The sequence below is a fragment of the Rhododendron vialii genome, chromosome 2a (assembly GCF_030253575.1).
Source record: "Rhododendron vialii isolate Sample 1 chromosome 2a, ASM3025357v1".
Lineage (NCBI taxonomy): Eukaryota > Viridiplantae > Streptophyta > Magnoliopsida > Ericales > Ericaceae > Rhododendron > Rhododendron vialii.
Window position 1 is genome coordinate 13032914 of NC_080558.1, and position 15180 is coordinate 13048093.

A 15180-nucleotide genomic window follows, 5' to 3' on the forward strand; every position below is an offset into this window, starting at 1 on the left:
GAAAGCAGACATTTATGCCTGTGAACACAGACACGGATGCGGGCACATGTAGGCTAGAGAGAAGTGGATGGTAGAAAGCATCTCAGCAGACATTTACAGTAATTAAATTATTAAAACCAGCACGTGAATTATCCAGTTCCTGAGGCATGACAGAAATCCTCCATCTAGCCACACATTTGCATTGGACTCATGTGTCTAGTGGTAGGACCCGGAGAACTATGTGGCTAGATGGAGGTGATGGGGCGTGCCTAGGAGCACGGATGAATTTTCCCTGAGAGGGATGCCACGAAATAACATCACCCAAACACTCATTTACTAAGATCAACAATGAACAACCTTAATCACCTGCAGCCAGCCCCAGCTGCCAACCCACCTCCCCATAGATACCGCTGGAAGCAGCATGTCTTGATTTTGCTAGACATAGTACGATTAATTAATATTTGTTACCGTGCAATTCGTCTCTCTTCTAGTTTTTTGCCTTAATAAAGAAGTCAGAAGAACAGAAAGCTAGATTTAATAGCTTAGGTTGGGTTGAATTTCCAGTCTTTGGGGCTCAAAACCGGACCCTACGTGCCTACCAAACAGTAACCAGCAAGATAACTGGTGAGTTCAGCCAGTCAGTAACCACCGTTAAAACATAACCTAGACAAGGCTCTACATGTTTGGGTTTTTCCTAAAGCAAGAATTGTTTGAAGCTACAAAATCTTCTGACTAATCAAGTGTGAGATTCAAAGGTTGGGAGCGCCGAGAGAGCATTAATGTAGTTAGAATATAAAAAAATAACATAAACATATACAAGCAATATCATTTTGCAAGCTATATCATTTCCCTTGGTGGAGTACGTATGACAAAATGGGAATAAATACTGACAATAGGGGATTCACAAATGTCCAGTCTTCCTCATGATAATTGGGCATATTTTCTCCCACTAAATGTTCTCTAACTTGTACAATTAGATAGGAAACTTTTCTGATATCAAGAACCAAAATGAGTTCTGTTTCGTGGCATGAGTTTATTGTGCAGAATTTAGATGTTAAAAGTTAAAACAATCCCTGATTTTCATTTACTATTTAGTACATCAGGGATTGCATCAAACACTATGGCACATTTTCCTTAATTGCAAGAAGAGAAGGAAAGAATATATTAGACCCCATGGCGATAATAAACTTTTGCCATATTCACAAAGAAGTCTACTGTTGGGACCGACGGTGGACTGACGCCCGCACAGGGCCCACTACGGGTACCGCACGGAAAATCAAAAATTCGAGCCATTCAATAACTTTAAGGAAAAAATTCAAGCGCACCCGCGAAAAATCAGCTATGTGTAGGTGCTGGATCCAATCTTCCCATTTTTCAATCTTAATGAGAAATGGGAAGATTGGATCGTACACCTACACATATCAAATTGAGCTAATTTTTCACGGGGTGCATTCGGTTTTTTTTTTTTTTTAAATTATTAAACGGCTTGGATTTTCCATGCGGGACCCATAGTGGGCCCCGCGCAGCCGTCGGTCCCAATAGCTTTTCCGATTCACAAATGTCCAATCTTCCTTCATATTTGGAAGTCAAAACTCCGCCATCCAGCAAGTCAAACATATTCTCACATGCAGCAAATGATTGTCAGTACAATATGAACATGTAAAGAGAACAGTTAGCTCATGCTAAACTCGGGCAATCTCACCAATTACAATGGTATAGGGGACAATTGGGCATATTTATTTCTCCCAGTAAATGTTCTGCGATTAGATTGGAACCTTTTTAATAGCATGACCGAGTTCTGTTTCGTGGCATGAGGTTAATGTGCAGAGTTCAGATGTTAAAACAATCACGGGATTTGTATTTAGTATTTAGTACATCAGGGTTTGCATCAAACATTATGGCACATTTTCCTAAACAGAAAAAAGGGAAGGAAGGATTACATTAAACCCAATGACTATAATGACTTCCATTATATTCAACCAATCAGACATAAGAAGGCAGGAATGAAGTGCCAAACAAGTTCTTTACGGGTAAAAGAAAAAAATAGCTAACCTACAACGATGAACAATGCATTTACTAATGTCACAGACAAGAAATAAGGTGATTCGGATGAAAGCAATATCATAGGACATAATTTAACCCCACCACCACCACCTGTGACCCCACAAACAAAAGAGAACAAAAAGAAGCAGACATACATATAACTATCAACTAAATAGCATACACCAGTGTAACTTTTGATGTTGAGTCAAATGGCCAAACCATGCAGCACACTGCACAAGCGTACATACACTGTTGCTTTACTATATCAGAAATGGAATGCATTCTAGATGGAACCCCGTACGTGCCAATATAATTCGCAGGGGAAGAAGGAAAATAAATTTGAAACAAAACTGAACACAGAAAAGGGAAGGAAACACTATGTCGATGTTCCAGCAAGAACAAGGAAAAAACCCATATGGGCCATATCTACAGAGGGCTGACACTGAGATTCATGGGGCTATAGGCAAAACTACAAGATGGGGGCCCTCTATCCTCAATACACATACTTGAGCCACTAACGCTAGATTGACGCAAATCCTACCAAAAAATGTGAGGTGTTCTTAAGCCATTATCAGATTGACAAAATCACAGTTTCTAGGTGCCCTTATGCCTTCTTGGACTATGCATCTGTTTCATGTAGAGGCCATAAGTTTGTGAACATGTGTTTTGCATCTTAGATTATACATCTTTTCCATGTTCAAGCTCCGTGATACAACAATTGGAGGCTTATAATAGGGGGGCTTATGAATTTCTTTTAACCAATTTTCGAAATACTTTAAAAAATAATTTAAGAACTAAGGTATTTTTTGATTTATTAGCTAAATAAATCTTGTAAAAGGAAGATACCGTAATACAAATCAAGAAAAAAAAAATTAAAAAGCATACAAACTGTAGTATGGTGGAGTAATTGAAATCTGTAAGTTTAATATATCTACACACACACACCCCTCTTCAAGATACTTGACAAGTCAACCAGTTGGAGCAGTGGTTTCGAATTTGAAACTTTAAAACAGCATTTATAACATGAAATGGCTCGTGTGAAAAATTGCTTCGGACTCAAAAACAGATACAAGAAGGTTCAACCTTAGGGTACCAATGCAGCCTTCCTACGGCCACAGAGGCCCTAGTGTAGAATTGTGCTGCATATCATATGTAATACTTCTCTTACTTTGGAGCCCTATTTTTGGGCCCAAAAGTGAGGACCCTAGGCTGCGGCTTGGTGGGCCTATGCCCAGGGCCAGCCATAATCTACTGAGTCCAAAACTGCGCATCCAAATCAACTCAACAAGCCTTTGTCCCAATCACACAGGGTCAGCTATATGAATCAATTTATCCCATTTCGTCAAATTTCTTAACAAAAGCACGAAAAAATTGGAAATTCAAAATACCCATTTTTAGACAGGAATGCATAAACTGCTGTTGCAGTCGATGCTCAAGTAAGTATCCCAGAAATGACACTTCAGTAGCATAATGGTTTGAATGTGCATACTGTATCAACAGGAAAGCATCTAGAGTCATAACGATTATTCAGAGGATATTTGGAGCCATATCATCATTTTTTGTTTAGTCCAATTTTTCTCTATTCTTGTTCCCAATCATCAGAACAACAAGGGAGAAGTGCATTACATCTTTGAAGGACGGAAACATGTTCTACCTCAACAGAAATCGCACAGTCCTAAATAAGCCAGCCAAGATACAAGGCAAATAGGACTTATGCACCAAGAAATCTACATCCCTTTATCCTCGCAAGGAGCACTCTTAAGTTCGTAACTTCCCGTGTAAAAAAAATTATCTTTAGATCCATCTTTCGTTTACTCGAGCCCACAGTTCAAGTTTATTACACAATACAGGCACTCAAACAACATACCTTTTCCCACAAAACTTTGTTTGGACGAAACAGACGTATGACCGAATGGAATTCCTGTAAAGACAAGTTTTGTTTTATCAAAATATTGCCTAAACATCATCATAAACGAAACCCAATAATTAGCAATTGCTTGCCATTGATTACAAAGTGGAAGATTAGTGTTGGTACCAATGTTATTCAACCTACGCGAATGCAAAAAAATCTTATGGCTACCATGAAATTAATAAGCATCTAGTCGAGCTTTGACATCACAGCCATCCTAAAAAGTCTCGCAAATCTACTTTAATAATACAAGGATCATTCTTATAAAGACTAATATGAAAAGGCATCTAACTACTAAAATAATAAAAAGTCTCGTGAATCTGCTTAAACAGTACAAGGATCATTCTTGGAAAAATAATATGAAGGCATCTAACTCATAAAGTACCTAAAATGGTTCGAAGACTCAGAAATACTAGTAATCACTAACCTAAACATGGAATAAGTACCATGGGACTCCGTTTAGAAATCCAATAGATAACAAGGGATAATATGCAAAGAAACACTCAATGTCATCCTAAAAAGACCAAAACAAGCAAGCTCACAAGAAAACTGCAATAAATCCTCCCAATTGGTATTTGGTACAAACTATGGTTATGCATCACAGCCCATCATAGAATGCACAATGTATTGGTGCGTAACTTAACTCAATAAAATTAATAACCAAAGGAACAGAGTTTAAGTTTGATTTCAACGAAGAGGGTAAAGAAGGGAGGCAGGCCGCAGGTTTGACAACATAAGGAGGAAGTCGCACCCTTTCTTGCAAGTGGAGTGGTAGGCACCATGTACTCCCATGCATTAGACTTGCTAACTACAACTAACACTACTGTCTTTCGCTGAGCAAAAAAAAAAATTCTCACCCTTTATTAGGCCCAACAATACACTATCAAGCTATTCAACACCCTCTCTGCAACCCATTTTGCATCTCTTGCACGTGAGATGCGGAACTGGGAACGAGTGAATGAAGGCACTTGACCCCAAATAAATAAGGTTAGAAAGAATAATCAGCCATTTACGTCCGCATGAATTTATATTAGCTTTAGTTGAGAGTGGAGCACCTACAGTTTGTTGTTAAACAAGTATTCCTAGTACAAATCATTTTCACTACTCTGTGGGAGCACCTGCAGTTTGTTGTTGAACCAGTATTCGACAAATTGAGAAGGACAGCGTCCATCATGACTCCTGATGACTGCTATGAAAAGGAGTTCTACTAGTAGTTATATGAGCTACAACTTGAAAGCTATAATCGGAATATTTTTTCTCAAAAATCAGGACCTCAGCAGAAATCACAGGCTGCCCCAAAACATCGTTTCATTTTGTTCCATGGCTTTTGAGTTCCAGAAAACACAATAGAAAAGGTTTTTCAAAAGCTGTGTTTGCCAACCCCAAGGGGGGGCTTGGTGGTCAAGGCCTGAGACTTAGGGGTTTGCTCCCTCATAAGATCTCGGTTTGAAACCTCTCAGATGCTATCAACTCCTTTGGGGTCAGTTCATGCGGAGCATTTGTGCCGGCTTTAAGTGGGGCCCCCACTAGTGGATGATGGGTTTATGGTCCCCAGGGCCGGCCCTGAGGTGAAGCCTGAGGTGCGGCCGCTTTAGGCCTCCGGCTTTTATGCAAAAACAGGGCCTCGTTTTACATAAATCACAACTATATATTATATATTAAAGTCTCCGTTTTTCAACATGGATTCACTTCTAGCCTAGTGGTGAGTGCAAAGGTTTTACACCCAAAGGTCCCTTGTTCGGGTCCCAGGAGCCTTTTTTTTGGCCAAACTATTTGTTTTTTCTTAGTGATGGATGCAAAGCCTTTTCCTGGAGGCTAATAAGTTGTTTTAATTTTAATTTACTTTTAACTTCTAATGTCAAATTCACAAATTAAATCTATTGACGAAAATAATTATAAATCAAAATAATTTATTTTCACTCAACAAACTTTGATAAAAAAAAAAATTATTCAGAATATTCGTTAAAGAAAACGCAGTGTATGTACGCTATTTCATCATGTTTGATTCATATTTTTATAATGGTGTAAAATTTCTAAAAAACTTGTTTTAGGTAAATTACGAAGCTATAATACAATGTTTAATCTTTTTATTTTATATTAGCCATCTATGATGAAATTTATTTTGTCCAAAGAACTAGGGCCTCATTTTAAGATGCGCTTTAGGCCTTCAAAAAATCAGGGCCGGCCCTGATGGTCCCCCAGGATTAGTCAAGGTGCCCGTAAGCTTGCCCAGACGCCTGGTTATCAAAAAGATAAAAGAAAGAAAGCTGTCTCTCCCACAAAAGACTACAATTGCCTAACCATCTTCATTGAGCAAAACTAGATTAAACAGGATTCAGCCAACCATTCGTTCCATTAAGATAAGAAGATGATATTTTGCAGTTTCTATGTGACTAATGATGGGGAATGGAAAGAAAACTTTGAAGATTCTTGGCAATAAAAAGATCCTGTCTAGATATGGTTTATATGGACAAGTTGTATTTGTATTTGAGTATACTATGCTATTTAGGATGTTTAGATTTGTCAGGATATTATTATTATTCTGTACCTTTTCTATTTAGGGAGTTTATATTTGTTAGAATCCTATTTCTAATTTATCTTTCTGAATTATGGTAATTGTCTTGCATATAGACCACACGTATTAGGTTATGGGGGAATGAGTTATTGAGAATTTGAGATTAAGTGTGACATTTGAGTTAGGGTTTTGGCCCTCATTCTTTATCTTCCTAAATTACCATTCTTCATTAACTATTTGCTCTTCTCTTCTGGAGCGGTTTTCCACCTTCTGTGGTTTTGTGATCAATTCGATAGTTGAACGGATTTTATTAACAGCTGTCCCATCAACTAGGGTATTTCCTTTTTAACTAGATTATTTCCCTTTTAACTAGGGTATTTCCTTGACCACTCCAGCCAATTAAAAAAAAAAAAAAAAAAGGACAGCCACAGAGTAAAGGTTCCAAGGAATGAGAATTTGGCAGGGTGAATGCCGTACACAGATGTTTAACGGTTTTTATGAGACTTAGGAACTAACATGTTTCTGGAAAAGAGATCCATAGATATAAACAAATGACAATGAGTCCCATCATAACTGGAAAGACTTCCCCTTCAAATAAGGTCACTCATGAACAGGATCATTCTGTTGAAGCTTATTGAAGATCAAAAAAATAGATGCAAGTACTCATTGGTAATTGAAGTAGAAATAGAAGATGCCAATACTCACAAGCTAATTAAGTCTTACCATCATGGTCAAACACCACCTGCACAAGAAACACACACAAAAAAAAAAAGAATCAAACAGAAGCAACATCAACAGTTGCACTATAAATAGTAAGTTTCTGATGATTAAAAAAAGAGGAAAAAAGAAAGAATAAACGAAATGGCTTTTTGAATCAGAAAGAGCAATTACAAGAATACCAGAAATTTGAAAGTTCATATTTCCAATGGTGATTATGTAAATTACTACTACAAACATAAACCATATAAACTGCTCATTCAGGTTATAGAATGTTTTATTTATAAAACAAGGAAAAAAAAACAAGGAGAGAAGAGGAACAAACAGAGGACTAAGGATAAAGAAATACCCTATTTATGCCTCATAACACTTGTAATGGGTAAGTTACACGAGCTGTTCTTGTAATTATCTTTTGAGAATATTGGTCCTCCTAGTTTCAACTATGAAGTTCATCGATCTTTCCCTTAATTTTATGACTTCTGCATGAACTAAGTCCAATCAAAAGCATCGTTATCATTCTGATGGAAATTGCACATATGGCCCTCACTTGACGTATTGCGGGAGCAAAGTGGAGAAAGTTAAAAATAAAAAATAAAAAAATAGACAAAGGAGATCATTCTGGTAATTAGTGGAGAAACAATCAGATATTCATAAGACCAAGCCCTATTAATCAATCTACCCACCGGATGACCAGGTGGTTGTTGTTGGATAGCTTCATATCATATTCATTGTTTGAGTCCATTTTGTAACAGCTTAAGCTTTTGGGACAATTGGTAACTTAGTATGAATTAGGGCTTTTGTTTTTGGAAGGTCTTAGGTTCAAGTCTCTCCATTTACATTTGTTGCTTGTTTGCATTCTTCTTCTCCCCTTTACAATATGTTTCGGTCTCTGAAAGGATGTGTGCATCTCGACATGCAAGTTGTCTCGCACGTGAGGGAGGGTATTGGAAAATATGAGGGAAGGTGGATAGCTTGATATACATTGTTGGGCCCATTTCCTAACAACTTAAGTTTTTACAACAATTGGTAAATTCAAAGTCCCAAGCATTTGAAATACTATTGAAGAGAATTGTCAATGCACCCAGAGCTCCCATCTAGGCAACAATCAAAAGAAGATGGACAAAGAAAAAAAGAGTACATCAAAAAATTATCTTCCTTTTCATTTTTGAAAAAACGTAGATACGTAAATGAAGAATTATGAAAAAATCACAAGTTTTGAAAACCATCTCTCTTATGCAGAAAATATAGACTAGCTGCTTCAGCATTATCTCCAAATGGGGTAAAATAAAAAGAGCTTGAGTTTAAATCCTTCAACTAGAAATGTAGCTGGAGATGCCCAGCTAAGTCAATCTCTCCATCCAATTGTCATAACAGGAATAGTACCCAAAAAAAGTTCATAACAAGGCCATGCCAACCAATAGTAATCGAAAACTAAAACAACGATAGTAATAACAGCATAGGAAAGTGAAACGATAAAAAGCACAGATGGTGCATAAGTGTGGCATTTCTGTATTTCAAGAGAAAGACACTTGTTGGCATAGATACGTACCGCAACATGTGAAGGAGTAAACTCCAGGACATCAATTATCTGCAAGAACAACACAAATGAGAAATACCTTAAAATGCCCCAAAAAATTACACTAATATTCTGTTTCGTGAGGTGTGCCTCAATTCTTTATAGATAGTTGTTCATTGATGAACGTATTTTAGCTTACCAAAAGCGAAGGCAATTGGCAGAGTTAGGAATTACAATTATTTTCTTGCACAAAATTACCCTAGTTGTGAGAGAAATAAAACTTGAGTTTGAACTTAGAAGCCAGCGGCACAATTCATTACATTATTCAGTTAGTCCTGTTTCTAAGAGGCAATTTTTTTTTTGAACAATTTCTAAGAAGCTCAAGTTACTCAATGAGGTGCCATCAAGTCTCCATTCAACCACAAAAGTAGAAAATAATGCAAGCTTATTTCTCCTTAAGATATCCATATAGAGTTGTGGTGCATTTTATTGCTCTGTATACTTACTGCAAGAATGGGTTACTAGATAGTAGAAGAACGAACAAACATAAACACGACTTACAAGAGACAAAGCAGTAGATATAGTTAAGACCCAATCTCCATTGCCATCAGCGTTTGATAGATGACCATGGTGCAACTTTGCTACTCAGAATGCAACATAATGGAACAACCATTAGCAACTGAATTAGTTAGGATGTAACGAGATAAACGGACAAAGTTATAGACACAATGTCAATGTATACTATGTTGAATGCTGAGACAGAACAAGTGGTTTCTGATCCCTATATGCATCTCTAGATTACCAAATAGGCAATTGACAAATCCATTATGCTTCCTTCACAGCAATGTGAAAATTCTCTTACTACTAGTAACTGTCAAGTATCAAAAGTATTTACTTCCACTTTTTACATATTTTTTTTCAATTTGAGTACCTTGGAACCTATCTCGGAGGTGGGGGAAATGAGTAAGGTAGGAATCATCTCATGTAAATCATACTGGATGAATATCAAATCATAGACTAGTTAACAAAATAGTGTTCACCAGCAAATTCGGAGACCTGTGCATCGCTTAGTGTCTGGTCAATCACTAGAACAAAAGAGAAGCAAGAACTTTTTGCATCCATACCTTTTTAGTAAAGTACTAATTCAGCCACTAAGAAACAACATAATACTAAGATGAGAGTAACTGAATAAGAATGTTGCGATAAATGTGTGGTAAAACTTTGCAAAATAGAATTAGAAAAGAAAACTTTTGTGGGACGATAGGGGTGGCACCGACACCGATAGCAAATAAAATGAGAGAGAATAGATTAAGGTGGTTTGTACATGTCTATCATAGACCATCGATGCGGTAGTTAGGAGGAGTGTCAAGTGATATGGATATGGTAGATGGTAGGCACTAAGGGGAGGGGTAGACCAAACTTGAATTTGGAGGCTCTAGTTCAAAAAACCTAGGTTTCTTGGATACCATGGAACATGGTGCCCTCGCAAAACTCAATGGAGACAATGGATTCATGTAACCGACCCTAATTGATCAAGATTTAAGGATCAGTGTGCTTCAGTTCGGTACAGCTCGGGACGGTACTAATTCAGCCACTAAGGATGGAAGATGTACTACTTTTTCATTTTGAGGTATACAGCATTATGTTATCATCAAAACATCTCGAACTTATTACATTTGCCCCAAAAAGAGCTACTAGTCATGTTATCATATTTCTTTGTTGTTTGGACTTTCTTGGCATCATCTTCCAATAGAAAACTGCTCTACACCAGCCTGCAGCTGTTTTCATCAAAGTTGATGGTACATAACTTGGTAAGACCAAAACAAAAATCAAGTTGATGGTCAATACTCAATAGCCTGAATAAGTTTGCATCAACCAAATTTCAAATGGTCTCATTTACAAGTGAAAGAGAATATTACTTCTCCTAAGTTCATTATTGCCTTCTGAACTAGGTATGTTTATCCTTACAGAATCGTCTAAAAACGGGAGATATTAGAGAGGATTATTTCTTCATGAAGTACCTACCATGCACAACCAAGGACTAAAACTCATTCCATGAAGATATTAATACAACATTACTTGCGGATACATCAAGACCGCCAACCTAATAGTATTACACAGCTTAACACTTTAAATATGCGAAAACACAAAATAGGCAAGGTTGCGTGATGTACCAAGAAGCCTGAAGTAAGCTCTATAAATGACCGATGTGCCATCAATAAGCATAACTCTACCATTTGAAGAATCAAGATTGCTTGATTTTTCAACAGTCTTAACGGAGTCAGAAATTGTGTTTTCACAGTTTGTTCCTTCAGTTTCAGTAGATATCTCCTGATTTGTTGAATATTTTCTGAAAGGAACTCCAAATAAATCCGAGTCCAAACTACCAGAGAATTTGCAGGAATCCTGATAGACAAGCACCAGATTGGATAGTCAGATAAAAACATACTAAGCCTGTCGAACAGTAACCTCAATCAAAGTGCAAAACTCAATCCTATCGGTTCAAAGGCAACATGTGTGTCTATACTTTCGACATTTTGTATTGTACTATATTTCCACATACGTGATACGTCCATGTGATACAATATATCATAATACATTAGCTACGGCACAGATCATCACTAAGCCATTTTTCTCTTTAATTCACAGGAAAAGCTTGAGTCCAATCTGCTGCCTTCACTTTGAGTTATTTTCTATAAGACCAGAAAAGATTGTACAAGTGCATCGACAATTAATCGCTTATGCCTGTCAATTATGAGAATGTATTTCCATGTGAAATGATGATTCATCTCTTATGACTGTCAAATATACGAAAAATACACAATGGAAAATAAGACGATGGGAAGAAATGATGTAGAATTGCCTCACATTATGAGAGGTGATCGGTGGTCCACACATTCAGGATCCATTAAAAAAAGGGGTCGACGTCATCAGGATTTAATAATAGTGTTGACACCAAGAGCATCAGAATCTAAATCTGTATAAAGGTGTCTAATGCCTTCCTAGTAAAGTGCCACCGCCATGGTTGGGAAATCTCAAAACTGCGGCTAAATTTTCTCATTGCCTGCTCTCCATTAACATCCAAAAGTCAAAGGAGTAAATGGGCTATATGAGCAAATTCTTCCGTCAGCTACCAAAAAGAATAGAGGAGAATCTCAACAGTGTCCAGATTAAAGTGAAAGTCGTCAAAAACTCTCAAGTTTTGATTCCTCTCCATATCATTCGCACAAGGGGGTTGAACCCTTGGAATTTCTTTTCCCATATATTGTGAGAAACACAAGGTATTCCAGGTAAGAGACTTAGCAAACAAATGAGGGTGGGGAAGCACATATATTCTTTGAAGTTCTCCATAGAATCCATACAACTTGGCTGACACAAGAAACATGAAAACCATACCAGAGCTAGCTAGCAAACCCCACACACACATGGGGTTTGTGTGTGTGTGTGTGTGTTTTGCTCTTTTTTTTTTTTTTTTTTTGGGGGGGGGTGGGGGGTTGGTGGTTAAATCCATGCTTTCAGCAATAACAAGCAACGACACTGACCTCCCTCATTACCCAATGTAGCAGTCACACAAAAATTCTCTTTATTTCTTATTCAGCATTAAAAATGCAACACAATAGGTGAAATCAGTGAATTCTAGTGGCCTGATAGCCTGATTTCACAAGCCGCTACCTCAAGGATGACAAATACTGTCACAAAAAGCAATTGCTTTCTACCATTTGCACAAGATTGCTAGAGTACTACCTTGTTAAAACATATGGCTCGCGGACGAGTCCCATAAGGCCTCAGTCTCACAAGATTGCACAAGTTTCCAGCCCTTTGAATCATTAAAAAGTTCCTCCCATGGAAAGAAAGACTCCTGGAAAACGAGTGAATGACATAATTTGACAAATGATGGCATGCCATGCACTCATGCCAGCTTTTCCAGATACTATAACGCTGAATTTTGGCAGCTTATTTCATGGGAAATGAGCTCCAATTCGTGGCCTGTGACGTTGAAATTACTGCTCGCACAATACAACTGCAATGCCGATTAAACGAAATGTCAACATGCCGAGTAAACGATGGGCCAAAAGAAAAAGATACATGGAGCCACAGTTCTCAACCATACCCCTCCCCGGCACAACTTTTTTTTTTTTGACAAAATCAAGAAACAAACAAACAAAGAAACGGTGGCCCAAACACAAAAAAGAGGTGAAAGAAAGCCCTAAACAGTAACCATAAGTAGGCATCCACATTCCAAGGCGATTTACAGACTTCCTAAAGCTGTTCAGTCTCTCACATCAGGTCCCATAGAAGGACGCATCAAAAAACCTAGAGATCATTGTGGCCATATGCTCCATAGAGAGAGAGAGAGAGAGAGAGAGAGAGAGAGAGTGAGAGAGATTGGGCACTTGTTCTTACAGTCGCCGGAGCCGCCAATCGTCGCCGGAGCTGCTACCGGCTTTGTTCGATTCAAGATAAAGATTTTGGGGTGGTACTGTACTGACAAATATACATGTATTCTTAGCTTCACAATATTCAACCCTACAACTTTAAGATATAAAAGATTGACACCAGAGAATTTTAAAAGTTTCTATGATTGACCCTGCGGTGTTGTCCCAAATTTAAAAATACAGTTTTTCTTAAAAAATACTAGTTTTTTAGTAAAGTATTTTTTAGAAAACATTGTTGAGAGTGAGAGAAAGAGAAAAAAGGAGAAGGGATAACATTTTTGTGTAATAATGAGTGTATTTGATTGAGAATATGAGGGATTCACTATATTTGATTATTGGCAAAAGGTTGCTAGTTTTAATTATCCAAAGCCTAAAATTTAATTATTTCTAAGGAGATTGTTAAGTTTGATTATAGCATTGTGAGAGATATTTTGCAGCAACATTATTAACTTTAGAAACCTATTACATTTGATTATGCCATTGTAGATACTCTTAGTAATTTATTAACCAAACCTCTTTAATCGAGTCGAATCTTCCTTAACGAACCGAACTTTTGTCGAACAATTTGGCTCGTTTCTTTACTACTAAATGGGCCAAAAACTCGAACACAAGATTAACTCATTTACTAAATAAGCTGAGTTTGCAAGCTACTTGGTTCATTTACAACACTAGTCCCGATCGACCAACCGTGTCACATGGGAAAATATTCATGAGCACTGGCATTTGTAGTCTGAACTTTACAGTTATATTTATGAAAGTGTCAATTTCTAGTAGTATATAATTCGGAACAATTCATGGCCCAATGCTCTCACTTTTTGTTCTTTATAACCAGATATCCGGGCTAACTTGCGAGCATCTTGACTATTTTCGGAGCTCTGAAGGGTCACAATTGGGCATAACCCCAAGTGGTTCTAAGATTCGGAATGTTTAGTCACTGTGAGAATAGAACATATGACCTCGTGGAGAAATACTTATTGATTTTTCACAATCACTTGGCCAAAACCCTCGGGATTCCCAATGCTCTCACTTTTGCAGGTCCCAAGAAGGAAAGGAGCTAATTCAGGTGGGTCTTGTGAAGTGAATTGAAATAAGAAGATTTGGATCGGAAGGATTTTGACTAGAACTCTTTAAGGGGGGCAATTTTGTTTACCTTTTTAAGGGGGGCAATTTTGTTTACCTTTTCTTAAAAAGGCCAACATTATATCCTTTTTAACTACTTAATTGTTCAATTTTGCTGTTATAAATTCAGAAAAAATCTTTATCGATATCGGGTTGAGCTGATTTTTTACAGAATTTCATAAAAAAATATTTTAAAAATAATGAACAATTTGAATCATCTTTGAGAAACTCGAGGTGAGCCCCACAAAAATCGTATGTACATTGTATATACAATCTCATATGTACACATAGCACTACTCTTGCCCGTCTTTGTCGTCGAAGGCAGAGAAAACACCAAATGTGTGACCAAGCAAAGCACGGTTAAGTAAACCAAAATCCCCTTTCTGATGCAGAAAAATATTCATACATTTTAAAATAATATTTTATGGGACCCTGTAAAAAATCGGCTCTAACGGATATCGGTAGGTATGTTTTTCGGAATTCGTAAGAACGAAACTGTTTAGTTTTGCAGTTTCGTCCCTACAAATTAAAAAAACATATCCACCGATATCCATTAGAACTGATTTATTACAGGGTCTCATAAAATATTATTTTAAAATTTATGAATATTTTTTTGAGGTCCAAAGTGGGCTCCAATACACGTGCAGTGGACGGTCACCGCGAATTGCATGCGGTGACCGTAGTCCTGCTCTTTCTGATGCTGCCGCTACAACACGACAATTTTAAAGGAAAAGCTGATGTGGCAGTTCAGGATTGGTTGTTCGGACAATGTGTGCTGTTCGGGTAATCCGGACAAATGTTTTTCCTCATATTCCAAAATGAAGTCTTGGGCCTTACTCCACCATGTTTATGTAGCAAGCATAGAGAGGGTTTCGGGTCACGAACAGACCACGAAGCAGCATCACCACGCAAGAGGAGAAAAAGCCTTATTATGTCTACATATTTT

General features: G+C 37.5%; 1 protein-coding gene across 6 annotated transcripts in view; it reads right to left on the minus strand.

Annotated features, from left to right (window-relative positions):
- LOC131316870 (uncharacterized) overlaps positions 1-13215 on the minus strand; it is a 28431-nt gene extending 15216 nt beyond the window's left edge. For 3 of the 6 annotated variants that reach the window (XM_058346366.1, XM_058346364.1, XM_058346369.1), the window contains exons 1-7: positions 13084-13215; positions 12424-12700; positions 10854-11085; positions 9241-9320; positions 8713-8751; positions 7170-7188; positions 3890-3943 (exon numbers count right to left, since the gene is read on the minus strand). In XM_058346366.1, the coding sequence (XP_058202349.1) occupies positions 3890-3943; positions 7170-7188; positions 8713-8751; positions 9241-9320; positions 10854-11085; positions 12424-12585 (586 nt within the window). In that variant the 5' untranslated portion in view covers positions 12586-12700; positions 13084-13215. Of the gene's footprint in view, positions 1-3889; positions 3944-7169; positions 7189-8712; positions 8752-9240; positions 9321-10853; positions 11086-12423; positions 12701-13073 lie in introns of all 6 variants that reach the window. The other 3 variants (XM_058346368.1, XM_058346367.1, XM_058346365.1) reach the window with 2 other exon arrangements.
- Between the last annotated feature and the right edge of the window lie 1965 nt (positions 13216-15180).